At 58.3% G+C, this 15,886-nt stretch overlaps 2 protein-coding genes and 1 long non-coding RNA gene across 3 annotated transcripts; 2 read left to right on the top strand and 1 right to left on the bottom strand.

Moving 5' to 3' along the window:
- Window positions 1-118: 118 nt before the first annotated feature.
- On the top strand, window positions 119-7,334 carry LOC128801336 (Fc receptor-like protein 2). The gene is made up of 12 exons (XM_053967169.1): window positions 119-402; window positions 1,880-3,181; window positions 3,845-3,898; window positions 3,987-4,217; window positions 4,407-4,645; window positions 4,735-5,038; window positions 5,566-5,835; window positions 5,925-6,227; window positions 6,311-6,394; window positions 6,772-6,796; window positions 6,885-6,965; window positions 7,038-7,334. Exons 2-12 carry the CDS (start codon window positions 3,133-3,135, stop codon window positions 7,123-7,125), a joined length of 1,728 nt encoding a protein of 575 aa, XP_053823144.1. The 5' UTR covers window positions 119-402; window positions 1,880-3,132; the 3' UTR covers window positions 7,126-7,334.
- Window positions 7,335-9,824: 2,490 nt separating this feature from the next.
- LOC128801077 (low affinity immunoglobulin gamma Fc region receptor II-like) lies at window positions 9,825-13,226 on the top strand. Its single transcript, XM_053966717.1, has 10 exons — window positions 9,825-9,873; window positions 10,564-10,584; window positions 10,673-10,903; window positions 11,121-11,346; window positions 11,542-11,687; window positions 11,988-12,290; window positions 12,374-12,457; window positions 12,840-12,864; window positions 12,953-13,032; window positions 13,117-13,226. The coding sequence occupies exons 1-10, from the start codon at window positions 9,825-9,827 to the stop codon at window positions 13,224-13,226; spliced, it is 1,275 nt and encodes a 424-aa protein (XP_053822692.1).
- Window positions 13,227-14,475: 1,249 nt separating this feature from the next.
- Window positions 14,476-15,514, bottom strand: LOC128801338 (uncharacterized). Its single transcript, XR_008435171.1, has 3 exons — window positions 15,307-15,514; window positions 15,137-15,217; window positions 14,476-14,740 (listed from the first exon to the last, which is right to left on the bottom strand). It is a non-coding gene; the product is annotated as an uncharacterized LOC128801338 (long non-coding RNA).
- Between the last annotated feature and the right edge of the window lie 372 nt (window positions 15,515-15,886).

The following is a 15,886-nucleotide window of genomic DNA, read 5'->3' on the forward strand; positions in this document are numbered from 1 at the left end:
GAATGTATCTGAACTGACTGTGACAGCATGTCCGAAGCCACTCTCGCAATGTGTCAGGACCAACCGTTGCCATGGCAAAGCCACCAACAGCTCCCAGGGCTCAAGGGCCATACTGGAACAGGCCAGGAAGGAACGGGGCTGCTGAGAGATAAGGAAAAATTCAGGGGATGACAGAGTTGGAATTACTGCTGCTAAAGGGAGCGACAGGCTGGGAGAGAAACAGCCTGCAGAGAGGAAGGAGGGACACGAAAGCTCTGGAGATTCCCCTTCAGCCCGTGGAGGTCCCCAGGGAGCAGATACACCCCTGCAGCCCTGCAGGAGTCCCTGGCCAAGCAGGGGATGCCCAAAGGGGGCTGTGAGCCTGTGAAAAGCCCATGCTGGAGCAGTTCCCAAGACGGGAAGGTGTTTTTAAGCTGTGTTTCACTTCTCATTTTTCAGATTTTCATGGAAAATAAATTGAATTAATTTCCCCAAGTCAAGTCCCTTTTGTCCCAGATGGTGTTCAGGGACTGATCCCTCCCCTTCCTTCTCCCAGCCCAGGAGCCTTTTGTTCTCTTCCCTGTGCAGGTGAGAAGGGCAGGGATGGAGTGGCTTTGAGGACACCTGGAATCCAGAAAGGGTCACTTCTTACATCCCCACCATGGCTGTGGGGCAGAGCCATTGCTCAATATTTCCACACTATTTCCTCTTGTCTGGCAGCCAAAGCCAGAACCCAAACATTCTTTCCATAAGGTTCCAGAGGTCTGCAGGTTTGAGACAGGAAGGAGGAGGAAGGTCCAGGACAGGTTGTTGAGCAGATTGGTGTGGGATTTGCAGTAGTTCTGGGGCTCACTCAGTCCCTTGACAAGAGGGACAAAATGATCAATTGCTGCATTTCCCAAGTGGTTCCCCCACAGCTGCCCCTGCACAGGGGGTTTCCAGCCAGCCCTGCTCTGAAAACCATCAAAGGCCCCCACAGAGCCACTGCCTGGGCTCCCTTTGGGTTTTGTGCTTCTTGCAGGGCTGAGCAAACCACAGGCAGGCCTTTTTCCCCCACAGAATTCTCACCTCTGCAGCAGCTCTAAAGCTGCCAGAATCAAAGGCAAGGGGGCAAGGGGGACCGTCAGGTCCTGGCTGCCAGCTGGGGCTGGCCAGAGCAGGGCTGGCCAATGGCCACCCCTGTGCAGTGGGGCTGGGCCATGGCTGGGCCCCAGCCTTGGATGGCCACTGGCTTCAAGAAGGAGGAGTTTGGGAGCTCCTTCACACCCAGGACACCATTCCCAAGCTGCAGGGGACTGATTTGCAGAAAAAAAAAAAAAAAAAAACCAAAAAAAACCAAAAAAAAACAAAACAAAAAAAAAAAAAAAAAAACAACAAAAAAAAAAAAAAAACAACCCTAACTCCACAACTTGTAAAAGTTTTAAAGCCAGTATGTTCATTACCATGCTGGATGCATGTGGGTATCGTCCCCCCTTCAAAAGAACAGCGCATCCCTGAGAACTCCCGATACTTTTATTTCCCATTACTAGTACATATGCAGAGTTTCACAACAGGTTCATGCATATTCATTTTATTGGTTTTGCATTACAACTTGCAATTAGTCCTTGTACAGAGAACAGTCCCTGTACAGAGAACTCTCTGGTCACTTTGTCCAGCTCTTGCAGACTCAGCTTTGGTTTTTTTTTTCTTTGTTTCAAGGTTCAAGGGGCCTCTCTTATCTTTTCAGCGTAGAAATTCACGTTCTTTCCCCTAGACTGAGGCAGTTTTTATGAGCGCAGCAGAGCTATCAGACTAAACACCATATTTTAACTATGCTATCAAGCTACTAATAATTCAAAGTGGCACATTTCACCTAAATCCAAATGGATTTCTACCCTGTTAAATTTCCACTCTGTTTCAGGATGAGCAAGAATGGAGAAGTCTGGACACCCCCCGGAACTGTCATCCTCCAGGACAGGATCCCCTTGGCAAGCATGTGTCCCCTCTGGGACAGGATCCCCCCAGGACAGTACCCCCTGGATGTGACCCCCCAGGACAGAACCTGTCCCCCCATGTGACACTCAGCACAAAAGGCTTCTTCCTTCTGCTGCAGGAGAGAGAAAGTGGAAGTGTTGGGGGGCACAGCTGGACACCCCCATCCCTCACAGCCTCCCCAGCCCTCCCTGCAAACCCTTCACCCCTGCTTCTCCCACCCTGGGGTTCCCCCAACCTGTTCCCTGCTCAGGAGCTCCCCAGGATCATCAAGACATGAACTGGGGGGTTGTGAAATGGAGGGATAAAATGATGGAAATGGAAATGAAGAGAGGGAAAAGTCACTGTGAGTTGGGGGGGACACAGACCCAGAGACCCTCAGAATCTGTCTGGGGCGATCCCCAGGCCACTGACACCTCCGGGGGGGGCTGTGCTAGGCCCAGGGTCACCCCAAAATCTGAGGCAGCCAGGGAAGAAGCCACAACCCATGTGCTCACCCAGCCAGCCACTGCCCATCCCTGGACCCCATTCCCCTGGGAACCCAACCATTGGACCCCAATTCCTTATGTCCCCCATCCCTGGGACCCCCATCCCACTATTCACATTCCCCAGGATCTCCATGGCCCAGGACCCCCATTCCCAGGGAACCCTCTCCCATTCATTCCATCACTTGAAATCCCCCTTCCCCGCAGGACTTTGGTTCTCCCAGGGCCCCCCATGCCCACAGGACCCCCATATACCCTGCACCCCATTCTTGGCACACACATCCCATGACCCCAAATCCCTGGAGCCCACGTTCCCCTGGGACTTCCATCCCTCAGTGCCCCCAGCCCTGGGGACCCCCATTCCCATTGCACCCACATCCCTCATGACTCCCCCTCAAGACCATTCCCCAGAGACCCATCCCTGGTACTCCCCATTCACCTGGACACCCATCCCTGACTCCCCAAACCCACCGAGCCCCCACTCCTAGGAACCCCATGTCTCACCGTGTGCCACCCAACCTTGTCTCCATCCTGTCCCCACCCTGCCCACAACCTGTCCCCAGCTTCTGGTCACCCTGCACCCACCAAGGGCCACCCACATGTGTGGACGAGTCGTGACCTCGCTTCCTTCCCCTTCATCCGAAGAGCCGCCAGCCAGGGGAGCGGTGGCCACAGCAGCCAGTGACAGCCAGTCCACATGGCTGGGGACAGCAGGATGGCCGGGAAGGTGACGCTGCTCCTGTGGGGTGAGTGCCCCGGGCACGGGCCTGACAGCCCGGGGATGGGCCCTGGTGAGGCAGAGACCGGTGGGGAGGGGGCACGGGGGGGCTGTGTGGTCCCCTGAGGTCCCCAAGGCCAGCAGTGCCAGTCCATGTTGCCCACAGTGGAGCTTGGTGAGACTGGGGATGTAGGGTGGCTTTGGGGCCAGGAAGAGGGGGCAGGAATTTGGGGATGGGGATGTGGGGACAGGAATGTGAGGACTGACACCTTTGGGCTCAGGTAGCTCTGGGCATGGGGACAAGGGAACTGGGATGCAGGGACAGAAGGGGACAAGAAGGGTGAGGATGTGGCCATGGGGATGGGATTATGGGGATAGGATCAGGAGCTGGTGGGGGTGACCTGGGCCAGCATGGGGTGTGTCCGTGGTGTCCTCATGCCTGGGGTATCCACAGTGGGGTATCCCATGTTCTGCCTCAGCCCAGAGTGGCTTCAGTGTTCCTGTTCCCAAGGCGTCCATGCCACACGGATGTGGTGCAGGGGTGGGGTGGCTGTGACACAGACATGTCCCCCTGCCTCTCCAAATCTCTTGGGGACCACCGCCATGCACTTTCTCACAAGAACTGCTTTCCCATGGGTACTGTTTGGGGACAGCTTCCATACTCCATAACCCTGTGCCTCTGTTCCCACAGTGCCCACCCAGCCCTGTTCCTTCTCCCTTCCAGCCCAGACCCTCGGCCTCACTGGTGAGTCCCCAGGGGATGCCATATCCCCATCCCACTGTCCCCAGCCTCGCGCTGGGCCTGGCAGGCTGGTGTCCCGGGTCACACGCAGGTGCCCAGACCCGCCAGATCCTCGTGGAGCCACCCTGGAGGCCGGCAGTGCTGTGGGACCAGGTGACACTGACCTGCCAGGGCTCGGGGACCGCCGGTGCCACCACCTGGTACAAGGACAGGCAGCGCTGGGGACAGCAGGGACGTGACCGCTTCACTGTCACCGAGATTGGCACCTACCAGTGTGAGAGATCCGGCACCGAGCGCAGCTCCCCCGTGAGAGTCTCAAATGGTGAGTGAGGATCTTAAATGATCTGGGTGGCCCCTGACAGGTCTGGGTGGGTTCGACTCCTCATGTGGCGAGATCCTGTCCCCTGCACACAGGGACACCCCAGTGCACCCAGATGTCCCCCGTGACAGGGGCACCCACCTCGGACCTATGTGGAGCCCCTCAGTGAGATGGGACCCTCCTGTCCCATAGACTGGCTGGTGCTGCAGGTGCCAGTACAGGTGCTGCTGGAGGGGGACACGGTGACACTGCGCTGCCGGGGCCGGCAGGACAACCCAGTCACCAGGGTGCAATTTTTCCGGGATGAGAAGGATCTGAGGCAGTTCCTCAGGGGGACCGAGCTGTCCCTGACCCCTCTACAGCTGAACCAGAGCGGCCGCTACCACTGTGAGGGCTGGGTGAGCTCACATGGGTCACAGTCAGCAGCAGTGGCACTGACACTGCATGGTGAGCCCCCCCTCAGCTGGAACTCCAATATCCTGACAGCCCCAAAGCCACTTCCCTGACGAATCAGTCACAGTCCTCACCTCCCCTCTCTATCCCAAAGCTCTTCTCAGTGCCAGTGCTGGAGGGTCCCCCCGAGCCCACCGAGGGGTCACCCCTGAATCTCAGCTGCCTCAGCACCCCCAGCCCCCTGCGGCCCCGAGCCCCCCTCCTGCACATGTTCTACCAGGACGGGCAGGTGGTGGGGGGCCTGCAGGTGTCCCCACACCTGCTGGTGCCTGCCGTGGGGGTCTCCCACTCAGGGAATTACAGCTGTGAGGTGCGCTCCGAGGGGGGGGCCGTGCGGAAGAGCAGCGCCCAACTCCACGTCACGGTGCGCAGTGAGTGCAGGGATGGGCACGGGGAGCCCCCACAGCCTCCCCAGGTCCCCCATCACTGCCTGGCACCTCCAGCCCTCTCTGACACCTGCCCTGGGGCCCCCAACCCTGCCCAGATCCATCCCTGGCTCCACCCCTCCTTTCACAAGTCCCTCCCCAGGTCCCCCAGGCCTACATGAGTATCCCCATCCTTCCCGGACACCTTTTCCATGTCTCACCATCCTTGCCCTGGGTCCCCCCCAGGTCACCCCATTCCTGGCTTGTGTCTCCCCATCCCTCACTGGGTCCCCTCAGCCCTCCCTGGGTCCCCCCACCCCCTCTCTGAGGGCCCTAAATGGGTCCCCAGGTCCATCCCCTCCCTGGTGTCACCCACCTCCCTCTCCCGCTGTCCCCTCCTTGCACCCTCCATCCTTCCTCTGAGTTCCTTTCCAAGCCCCCTCCTCATTGCGCCCCCTCTCCCTCACTGGGTCCTCCTCCTCCCTGACCCCCCTGGGTCCGTCACTGTCCCCTGGTTTCCCCCCCTCCCACAGGGATCCCACCGTTGGGGGTGTCCCTGTCAGTACAGCCCCCCGTGGGACAGGTGGCACTGGGGAACCACCTGGTTCTGAGCTGCACGGTGGCCATGGGGACAGGTCCCCTATCCTTCTCCTGGCACCGGGTGGGCTCGGGGGCACCGCTGGGCACTGGCCCCCACCTGGAGCTGCCCCACGTTGGGCACAATGACAGCGGCCAGTACCGATGCCGGGTCAGCGATGGGGACAGCGTGGCCGAGAGTGACCCCCTGAATGTCACCGTCCTGGGTGAGCAGGACCCTGAGGCTGGGGATGACCCCACCCTCGGCACCCCCATTCCACCTCGCCTGGTGCCAGCCCTGTCTGTGTCCCTGCAGTGCCCGTGGCCAATGCCACCATCACCCCCGCTCCCCTGGCACACCAGGTGCGTGCAGGTGACACCATGACCCTGCGCTGCACGGTGCAGGTGGGCTCAGCCCCTGTCACCTTCACCTGGCTGCACAACGGGCAGGAGGTGGCCCACGGTCCCCTCCTGGAGCTTGGGGCTGTTGATGTGGGATGTTCAGGCACCTACCAGTGCATGGCCACCAACCAGCTGGGACAGGACGGGCACAACATGTTCCAGGCACTCAGCCCAGAGCTGGCCCTGGCGGTGACACCGTGGGGACACAGGGACACAGGTGGGGTCACACAGGGTCACCGGGGAGTGCAGCAGCCCTGGAGTGATGGGTGACCCTGATGTGTCCCCCTCTGTTTCTTGCAGTGGTCACAGGGCTCAGTGGGGCCCTTTTGTTCCTGGTCCTGCTCGTGGGTGTCATTGTGGCCTGGCACCGGTGGCACCGTGTGGGTGGGTGACAATGGGGGGACGGGGATCCCAGGGAGCTGTAGAGGCCCGCAGAGTTGGGGAGCAATAGGGAGGCACCCACAGCCCCAGAACTGTGACTTTGGCTGGGGTCCTGTGGGGTTTGGAGAGGTGCTTGAGGGTCCTGCAGGGATGTTGGGGGTTCTTTCAGGGGCCCTGGGGGTGTGTTGGGGGGTCTCCGTCCCTGCCAGGCTTTGGGTCCTTGAGTTCATGGGGGGCACTGGGGAGGTTCCTGAATTCTGGGGGGGTCCAGGGATGCTTGGGGGTCCTGAGGGAAATTGAGGATCCCGTGGGCGTTCAGGAATCCTTAGAGGGGTCAGAGTTCTGCGGTCTCCAAAGTCACCCCTCCCCTCTTTCCTCAGCAGCTGCCAGGAAGCACCAGGAAAGGTGAGTGGGGGTCTCCAGCCATAAGTCCCCTTTTATGCCCACACCACAACTCTCCATCCCTTCCCACACATCCCCTTTATTCCCTCAGGGCCCTCCCCGATCCCCCAGGCCCCCCAGAGGAGGGGGAGGTGCTATACAGTGACGTTGTGAGCACCAAGCAGATGGGGGGGTGAGTATGAGGGGGTACACATCATCCACGAATGTCACCCCACCCAGATCCCACAGCATGTGTCTCTTGCAGTGTACCCCCGTGCCACCACACCCCAGGATCCCCACATCACCTATCCAGAGCTGCGGGGACCCCACGGGCGACCTCAGGAACCCGGTGACATCTACGGGAATGTGCTGTGACACTGGGGGGAACTGGGGAGCACTGCACTGGGGTCCCCACCCATGGGTGCCCACACGTGTGTGTGCTGCCACTAAAAACTGCCCCTCTCCCTCCCCATGGAGACACAAAGATCCCAAAGGGCTGAGAGAAAACAATCTCCTGAAACAGCAACAAGAGAGAATAAAACCAACTGCAACAGCAACAAGGTTCAGAATTCAAAGGGTCACAAAATGAACGATTTCCAGGGGAAAGCCCCGATAGGGAACAAACCCCAGACATTTCCCCCAGCAGGTTTCCTCCACCAGATGAGCCTGGCAGGGCCCTGGACCTTCCTTGCTCTGATGGCCAAAGCGGCCTTCAGGAGGCCCTAGATTCTCTTCTCCCTGCAACATCAGTAGCTCTTGGGAATGTTTAAATAATGTGTAATCTAATGAATATATGTGTAAGCCCAGCAATGTAACAATATATAGAGAATATGATTTTAAGCTTTTTGAGTGCTCTTTGGCTGTTCGTCAAAAGCACCCCAGAGCTGGAAATATTGTCCTTTTTTTATCAGTTAATGTTATAATACACAGCACATAGTCTCTTTCTCAATATTTTGGGAGAACATAAACGATAATATATTTATCAGACTAAAATATATATTCTACACAGGGATTAGGGTAAAAAGGCTGACAAATTGTATCATATCAAAAGCAGTTAAAAAGGGATTACAAGCTGTATTTATTACAGAATAATTTGGAAAAGTCAATATAATAGTGAAAGCCAATGACTACACAGTTATCCATAACAGGGAGAAGGTGTATTGAAGGCTTGATTTGACTTCTCTTAATCCTGCTCTGATTTTGTCAGCAAGAAATTCAATTCATATCTCTAATTCCGAGGCTGTCTTGCCTAGGACAGGAATTGAGGAGTGATCTCTGCTGGTTCTTGTCTCAACCCAGGAAGCATTTGTTGAAATTTCTCTCCCCATCCTGGTGTGGAGGGCAGTGAGAGAGCAGCTGTGGTGGGTGTGGGGCATCCGGCCACTGCCCAGCCATGGCAAAGCAGGAAGGAGGAGGAGGGTCCAGGTCAGGTTGTTGAGGAGGTTGGTGTGGGGTTTGAAGTAAATCTGGGTCTCTCTCAGACCCTTGCTGCAAGGGACAAAATGATCAATTGCTGCATTTCCCAAGTGGTTCCCCCACAGCTGCACCTGCACAGGGGGTTTCCAGCCAGCCCTGCTCTGAAAACCATCAAAGGCCCCCACAGAGCCACTGCTTGGGCTCCCTTTGGATTTTGTGCTTCTTGCAGGCTGAGCAAACCACAGGCAGGCCTTTTTCCCCCACAGAATTCTCAACTCTGCAGCAGCTCTAAAGCTGCCAGAATCAAAGGCAAGGGGGCGGGGGGGACCCTCAGGTCCTGGCTGCCAGCTGGGGCTGGCCAGAGCAGGGCTGGCCAATGGCCACCCCTGTGCAGTGGGGCTGGGCCATGGCTGGGCCCCACACCTGGATTGACAAAGGTCCCCAGGGTGTGCCACCCCTGGGACAGGTACTCAACCAGGAATGTGCCAGGACATTTCTGGAACCACCACCCACCAGGACAGGGCCCCCCATGCCAGAATGTGTCACCCCCTGGACTGGATTTCCCCAAAACAAGGACCTCACAGGACAGGACCGCATGCTTTTCCCCCAGGACAGAACCCCCTCCCCCTTTCCCACCTGAGTCTCATCACAAACGGCCTCTTCCTTCTTGTCCAGGAAAAAGAAAGTGAAACTGTTGAGAGGGCACAGCTCAACACCTCCATCCCCCACAGCCTCCCTACCCTTCCCTGCACCCCTGACACCCCATTTTCCCCCTCCCCTGGGTCCCCCCAACCCGTTCCCTGCTCAGGTGCTCCCTGGATTGCTGTGCCAGGAACCGGAGGTGAGGGGACATGGCACAAAAGTGAGGAAAATAAGGAAAAAAGAGAAATAAAGAGAGGAAAAAGTCATGGGCAGGGGAGGGCACAAAAGCAGAGCTGCTCAGGACCCCCATGTGATGCCTGCCCAGGAAACAACCACTCCAGGGGGCTGTGCTGGGCCTTGGGTCACCCCAAAATCTGAGGCACTCCAGGCAGGAGGTGTGACTCCGGGCCCACCCAGCCACTGCTCATCCCTGACACCCCCATTCCCCTGGGACCCCAACCATGGGACCCCCATTGCCTTGGTCTCTCCTCCCTGGGGATCACCATCCCAGGACTGCCATTGCCTAGGACCACCTTTGCCTTGATCCCATCCCATGGGCTGCTTCTTCCCCCACAAGCCCTATTCCTGAGGGTCCCCTTTTTCCCCCTGCACCCCCAACCCTGGCACCCTCATGCCATGACCCAAAATCCCTGGGGACCATGTTCCCACAGGAGCCCCATCCCTGAATCCCCCCAGGCATACAGACCCCAATTCCCCTGCACCCCCATTCTCCTGGACACCCATTCTTGGTGAACTTCTCCCCACATCCCCTGAGCCCCCCACTCCTGGCATCAGCATCCCCCACCATGTGCCCAGACTACTCCATAATGTCCCCAGCCTGTACCCTGCTGTGTCTCCACCCTTCCCCCACCCTACACCCACCAAGGGCCACCTACACGTGGGGACGAGTCGTGACCTCGCTTCCTTCCCCTTCATCCGAAGAGCCGCCAGCCAGGGGAGCGGTGGCCACAGCAGCCAGTGACAGCCAGTCCACATGGCTGGGGACAGTGGGATGGCCGGGAAGGTGACGCTGCTCCTGTGGGGTGAGTGCCCCGGGCACGGGCCTGACAGCCCGGGGATGGGCCCTGGTGAGGCAGAGACCAGTGGGGAGGGGGCACAGGGGGGCTGTGGAGTCCCCTGAGGTCCCCAAGGCCAGCAGTGCCAGTCCATGTTGCCCACAGTGGAGCTTGGTGAGACTGGGGATGTAGGGTGGCTTTGGGGCCAGGAAGAGGGGGCAGGAATTTGGGGATGGGGATGTGGGGACAGGAATGTGGGGACTGACACCTTTGGGCTCAGGTAGCTCTGGGCATGGGGACAAGGGAACTGGGATGCAGGGACAGAAGGGGACAAGAAGGGTGAGGATGTGGCCATGGGGATGGGATCATGGGGATATAGGATCAGGAGCTGGTGGGGGTGACCTGTGCCAGTATGGAGTGTGTCTGTAGTGTCCTTGTCCCCAGGGTATCCACAATGTCCCCATGTTCTGCCTCAGCCCTGGGTGGCCTCTTCCCAAGGCATCTGTGCCACATGGTTGTGGTGCTGGGGTGGCTGTGACACAGACATGTCCCCCTGCCACTCCAAATCTCTTGGGGACCATCCCCACACACTTCCTCACAAGAACTGAAAGTTGTCCCTATTAGGACAGTTTGGGGACGACCCCCACACCCTGTGCCCTGGGCGTCACTGTCCCTGCAGGGCCACCCCTACCCAGTCCTATCCCTTCTCCCTTCCAGCCCAGACCCTCGGCCTCGCTGGTGAGTCCTTGGAGGATGCCATGTCCCCACTCCACTGTCCCCAGCCCTGCGCTGGCCCTGGCAGGCTGGTGTCCCCTGTCACCTGCAGGTGCCCAAACCCCCCAGCTCCTCGTGGAGCCCCCCTGGAGGCCGGCAGTGCTGTGGGACCAGGTGACACTGACCTGCCAGGGCTCAGGGACCGCCGGTGCCACCACCTGGTACAAGGACGGGCAGCGCTGGGGACAGCAGGAAAGTGACTACTTCACTGTCACTGAGAGTGGCACCTACCAGTGTGAGAGACCCGGCAGTGGGCTCAGCCCCCCTGTGAGAGTCTTAGATGGTGAGTGAGGATCTCAAATGATCAGGGAGGCCCCTGATAGGTCTGTGTGGGCTCCACTCTGTGGGTGACCTCACACCCCTCGTGTGGCATGAGCCTGTCCCCTGCACACAGGGACATCCCAGTGCATCCCAGTGCCCCCCAATGTCCCAGTGCCAGGGACACCCACCTTGGTCCTGTCTGGAGCCCCTCAGTGAGATGAGACCCTCCTGTCCCACAGACCGGCTGGTGCTGCAGGTGTCAGCACAGGCACTGCTAGAGGGGGACACGGTGACACTGCGCTGCCGGGGCCAGCAGGACAAACTGGTCACTGAGGTGCGATTTTACCAGGACGAGAAGAATCTGGGTGGTTCCCTCAGTGGGACCGAGCTGTCTCTGACCCTTCTGCAGCTGAACCACAGTGGCAGTTACCACTGCGAGGGCATGGTGGGGTCCTGGCTGAGAAGGTCAGCAGCAGTGGCAGTGACAGTGCATGGTGAGAAACCCCACGACCAGAACTCCAATATCCTGACATTCCCAAAGCCACTTCCCCGCAAACTCAGAGTCACAGTCCTCACCTCCCCTCTCCTTCCTTGAGATCTTCCCAGTGGCTGTGCTGGAGGGTCCCCCTGAGCCCACCGAGGGGTCCCCCTGAATCTCAGTTGCCTCAGCACCCCCAAGCCCCTGCAACCCCGAGGCCCCCTCCTGCACATGTTCTACCAGGATGGGCAGGTGGTGGGGGGCCCAAAGGGGTCCCTACAGCTGCTGGTGCCCGCTGTGGGCGTCTCCTACTCTGGGAATTACAGCTGTGAGGTGTGCTCCAAGGGGGAGCCTTGTGGAAGAGCAGCGTCTGGCTTTTTGTCACAGTGCGCAGTAAGTGCGGGAATGGGCACGGGGAGCCCCCACAGCCTCGCCGGGACACTGCCTTGGCATCTCCATGTGCCCTAGACACATTTCCCAGTTCTTTCCTTCTCTCCCCTTGTCCCCTCACGCATTTGTGTTGTGACCCCATCCCCAGCATCCCCATCACACCCATCAGCCCTGCCCATATCCCCCCACACCAGCTGCCAGCCCCTCCCTGTGACCTCAGCCCTGTCTCTCCCCGCAGTGCCCGTGGCCAATGCCACCATCACCCCCGCTCCCCTGGCACACCAAGTGCACCCAGGCGAACCCGTGACCCTGCGTTGCTCAGTGCAGGTGGGCTCAGCCCCTGTCACCTTCACCTGGCTGCACAACGGGCAGGAGGTGGCCCACGGTCCCCTCCTGGAGCTCAGGGACATCGATGTGGGACATTCAGGCACCTACCAGTGCGTGGCCACCAACCAGCTGGGACAGGACGGGCACAACATGTTCTGGGCATTCAGCCCAGAGCTGGCCCTGGCGGTGACACCGTGGGGACACAGGGACACAGGTGGGGTCACACAGGGTCTCCAGGGAGTGCAGCAGCCCTGGGGTGATGGGTGACCCTGATGTCTCCCCCTCTGTTTCTTGCAGTGGCCACAGGGCTCAGTGGGGCCCTTTTGTTCCTGGTCCTGCTCGTGGGTGTCATTGTGGCCTGGCACCGGTGGCACCGTGTGGGTAGGTGACAATGGGGGGACGGGGGTCCCAGGGAGCTGTAGAGGCCCGCAGAGTTGGGGAGCAATAGGGAGGTACCCACAGCCCCAGAACTGTCACCTTGGCTGGGGTCCTGTGGGGTTTGGAGAGGTGCTTGAGGGTCCTGCAGGGATGTTGGGGGTTCTTTCAGGGGCCCTGGGGGAGTTTGGGGGTTCTCTGTCCCTGCCAGGCTTTGAGTCCTTGAGACTGAGTTCATGGGGGGCACCGGGGAGGTTCCTGAATTCTGGGGGGGTCCAGGGATGCTTGGGGGTCCTGAGGGGAATTGAGGATCCCGTGGGCATTCAGGAATCCTGAGAGGGTTCAGAGTTCTGCGGTCTCCAAAGTCACCCCTCCCCTCTTTCCTCAGCAGCTGCCAGGAAGCACCAGGAAAGGTGAGTGGGGGTATCCAGCCATGAGTCCCCTTTTATGCCCACGCCACAACTCTCCATCCCTTCCCACACATCCCCTTTATTCCCTCAGGGCCCTCCCGGATCAGCCAGGCCCCCCTGAGGAGGGGGAGGTGCTGTACACCCAGGTCGTGAGCAGCAAACAGGCGCAGTGTGAGTACAGCACAGGGGGTGGACAGTGACACATCACCCACGAGTGTCACCCCACCCAGATCCCACAGCCCCTGTCTCTCGCAGTGTCCCCCCGTGCCACCACACCCCAGGATCCCCGCGTCACCTACGCGGAGCTGCGGGGACCCCACGGGCGACCTCAGGAACCCGGTGACATCTACGGGAATGTGCTGTGACACTGGGGGGAACTGGGGGGCACTGGGGGTCCCCACCCATGGGCACCCACACGTGTGTGTGCTGCCACTAAAAACTGCCCCTCTCCCTCCCCATGGAGACACAAAGATCCCAAAGGGCTGAGAGAAAACAATCTCCTGAAACAGCAACAAGAGAGAATAAAACCAACTGCAACAGCAACAAGGTTCAGAATTCAAAGGGTCACAAAATGAACGATTTCCAGGGGAAAGCCCCGATAGGGAACAAACCCCAGACATTTCCCCCAGCAGGTTTCCTCCACCAGATAAGCCTGGCAGGGCCCTGGACCTTCCTTGCTCTGATGGACAAAGCGGCCTTCAGGAGAATCTGGATTCTCTTCTCACCTGTCCCAAACCCCTCCTCTGACGTGTTTCCCACCTGAGGATGTCACAAAGGCTCTGTGGCGGTTCCGGAGCCTCCCACTTTCCCAGTGCAGTCAGGATCAGGCCATGGCACAGGGTGGAGTGTCAGAGACAGAAAAAGTTTGATGTCTTGAGAAATTTTGGAACACCTGTGTGTAGCAGGGGTGGGTAAGGCCTTGCTTTTGGTGAGACAGGGTCCCATCTGTCCATAAGTCTGTCAGCCACAGCACACTGGGGACAGTGTGACGCTCTGCCAAAGCCAGCTCCTGAGTGGCCAGGTGACCAGAAGTGCCAGCTGGGGAGAGGGCCCATGGTGGCCCAACTGGCCTATAAGGCAGAGCATGAGGTGGCCAAGTCCCTGACCCTGTCTCTTCTTGGGGTGTTTGCCCCACCCATGCTGAAATCCAGGTGTAATCATGCCTCTTGGTTTACAAGAGATATGTCTGCCAAGGAAAGTGGGAACCCTGCTGGAATAAGAAAACCCATCTCTAAAACTTTTCTTAATGCCAAAACTGAGGGGTTTCCAGACCAAAGTTTAGGAAAAGGAATAGCAGTTCTTTACTGGGAAATTTATCAACCAGAAGAGAACAAACAAGACAAACCCAGAACTTTCCCTCCCGCTGGAGGATCTTCGTTCATCTTTGCTGCAGTTATGACTGCGGCCAGCAGGGGGCGATGCAGTGAGCACTCCCGGCCAGCAGGGAGCGCTGCAGGGAGCACTCCCGGCCAGCAGGGGGCGCCCCGGTCAAGCTCGATCCCCTCACGGCCGATGGTGGCCTCGGACCGGAGGGAGGAGGGGAAATCGCTCCTTTTGCAAACTCACCGGCACCAATCGCTCCCACCACCACCACCAGCTGTGGGCAGAATCCACAAAGGCAGCAGGTTGGATCCCAGTGCCCAGTGGCAGCGTAGCAGTGCCCTGGGGCCAGGCATATGCCCTGGGCAATGCCTGCGAACGCTCTCCATGATCCTAAATGGAAGGAAGGCAGCACTTGACCGCAGGCAGGTCTCGGGTCCACAACAGCACCTCTGGTGCTTTTACATCACAAACCCTCAGCCTTTCACTCCCTTTTTCTCCTTCAGCACTGGCACAGCAGCTCTGGGAATGTTGAATTCCCCGGGGATGATGAGGAAAGCTTGAAACAGAGATTTTTAGAGTTAAGTTAACAAAATGAATTAAGCATTTATAATTTAGCTTGTAGAGTTATGTGTTGAATTTTAACCTTTTACTTAAGAAACCTCTGCCTGGTACAAAGGGCATAGGAAAATGCAAATTTCTGAAGCTTCTTGCATAAAGAACAATACCAGAAGAGGCAAAGAACCCAGATAAAGAAGCTCCTCTGTCTCCAAGCCTATCAAGACTGACAGACGTACTCAGATAAGCACCAAAGGACCAAAAGCGCACGCGCAAAGAGGAAAAGTTCAAAAGTTCAATCATGAGGAAGACCACAATCTTCAGCCTCAGGACCACCAAGAGACCCCCGTACGACCACCACTGCAAACCACGCATGCCCAGAAGGGCGTGGACTTACTTAGCATGAGAAGCGAGGACAGGCGGGGCCAGGGGTTGAATACGCATGAAAAAGTCGTGCAGTGTATTGCATATGGAACGTCTTTAAGAATAAAACTGTGGGTCAGACTGAGGCTCGGGGCACAAGTTTTGGAGAGTTATCTCACTTGTCCCGGGCGCTGACGTACATACCCACTTCATAACTACCCCAGGGTGTGGAGTCTATCTATTTATTCCGCGTACCGCTTCAGTTGGCGACCACGAAGGGACTGCTCTGCTCACCCGCAGGTCCGGTTGGGAGCAGACACCCTCAGGCGCCACGGGGCTTTTCCCCGGAGGGACTCTGCGCCTCGGCTGTACACTGCGAGGAGCAGACCACGGCCCGTCGACTAGCGGATGAAAGCGGTATGTATTAATTTCTTTTCTTAAGGTTGGCACTGATAAGTCGCAAAAAGATGTTTTTGCGCGCAGGTTTGCCCAGGGGCTTGCAAGCAGACCGCCATCGGGGGAGAGGCCGGAGGCGGGAGGACCTCCCCAGCTGATAGCACGGCTCGGGGAGGGAGAAATAGCGATTTCAGTGTGTTGTGTGTTGTGTCCCGATTGCGGTGTGGTGTGTCTGTTACGTCCGGACGTGCGTGCTTGTGCGTGTGTGTGTATGTGTGAGTGGAACGGTGATGCGCGGTGCGGCGCTGCTAAGATAGAGAGACGCGGCGCGGCAGTGCTAGAGAGCGCATGCGCGGGGCAGCTCAGCCACACTACCTGCTAGAGCGGG

This window comes from Vidua chalybeata, chromosome 29, assembly GCF_026979565.1.
Source record: "Vidua chalybeata isolate OUT-0048 chromosome 29, bVidCha1 merged haplotype, whole genome shotgun sequence".
Lineage (NCBI taxonomy): Eukaryota > Metazoa > Chordata > Aves > Passeriformes > Viduidae > Vidua > Vidua chalybeata.

What these genes read in the sequence shown, in the direction of transcription:
- LOC128801336 (XM_053967169.1), top strand. Translation starts at nt 3,133, where the DNA reads ATGGCTGGGGACAGCAGGATGGCCGGGAAGGTGACGCTGCTCCTGTGG. An exon ending in GTGGGGACACAGGGACACAG is followed by an intron (nt 6,228 to 6,310) that starts GTGGGGTCACAC and finishes TGTTTCTTGCAG; the next exon opens with TGGTCACAGGGCTCAGTGGG. An exon ending in AGCACCAAGCAGATGGGGGG is followed by an intron (nt 6,966 to 7,037) that starts GTGAGTATGAGG and finishes TGTCTCTTGCAG; the next exon opens with TGTACCCCCGTGCCACCACA.
- LOC128801077 (XM_053966717.1), top strand. Translation starts at nt 9,825, where the DNA reads ATGGCTGGGGACAGTGGGATGGCCGGGAAGGTGACGCTGCTCCTGTGG. An exon ending in GTGGGGACACAGGGACACAG is followed by an intron (nt 12,291 to 12,373) that starts GTGGGGTCACAC and finishes TGTTTCTTGCAG; the next exon opens with TGGCCACAGGGCTCAGTGGG. An exon ending in GAGCAGCAAACAGGCGCAGT is followed by an intron (nt 13,033 to 13,116) that starts GTGAGTACAGCA and finishes TGTCTCTCGCAG; the next exon opens with TGTCCCCCCGTGCCACCACA.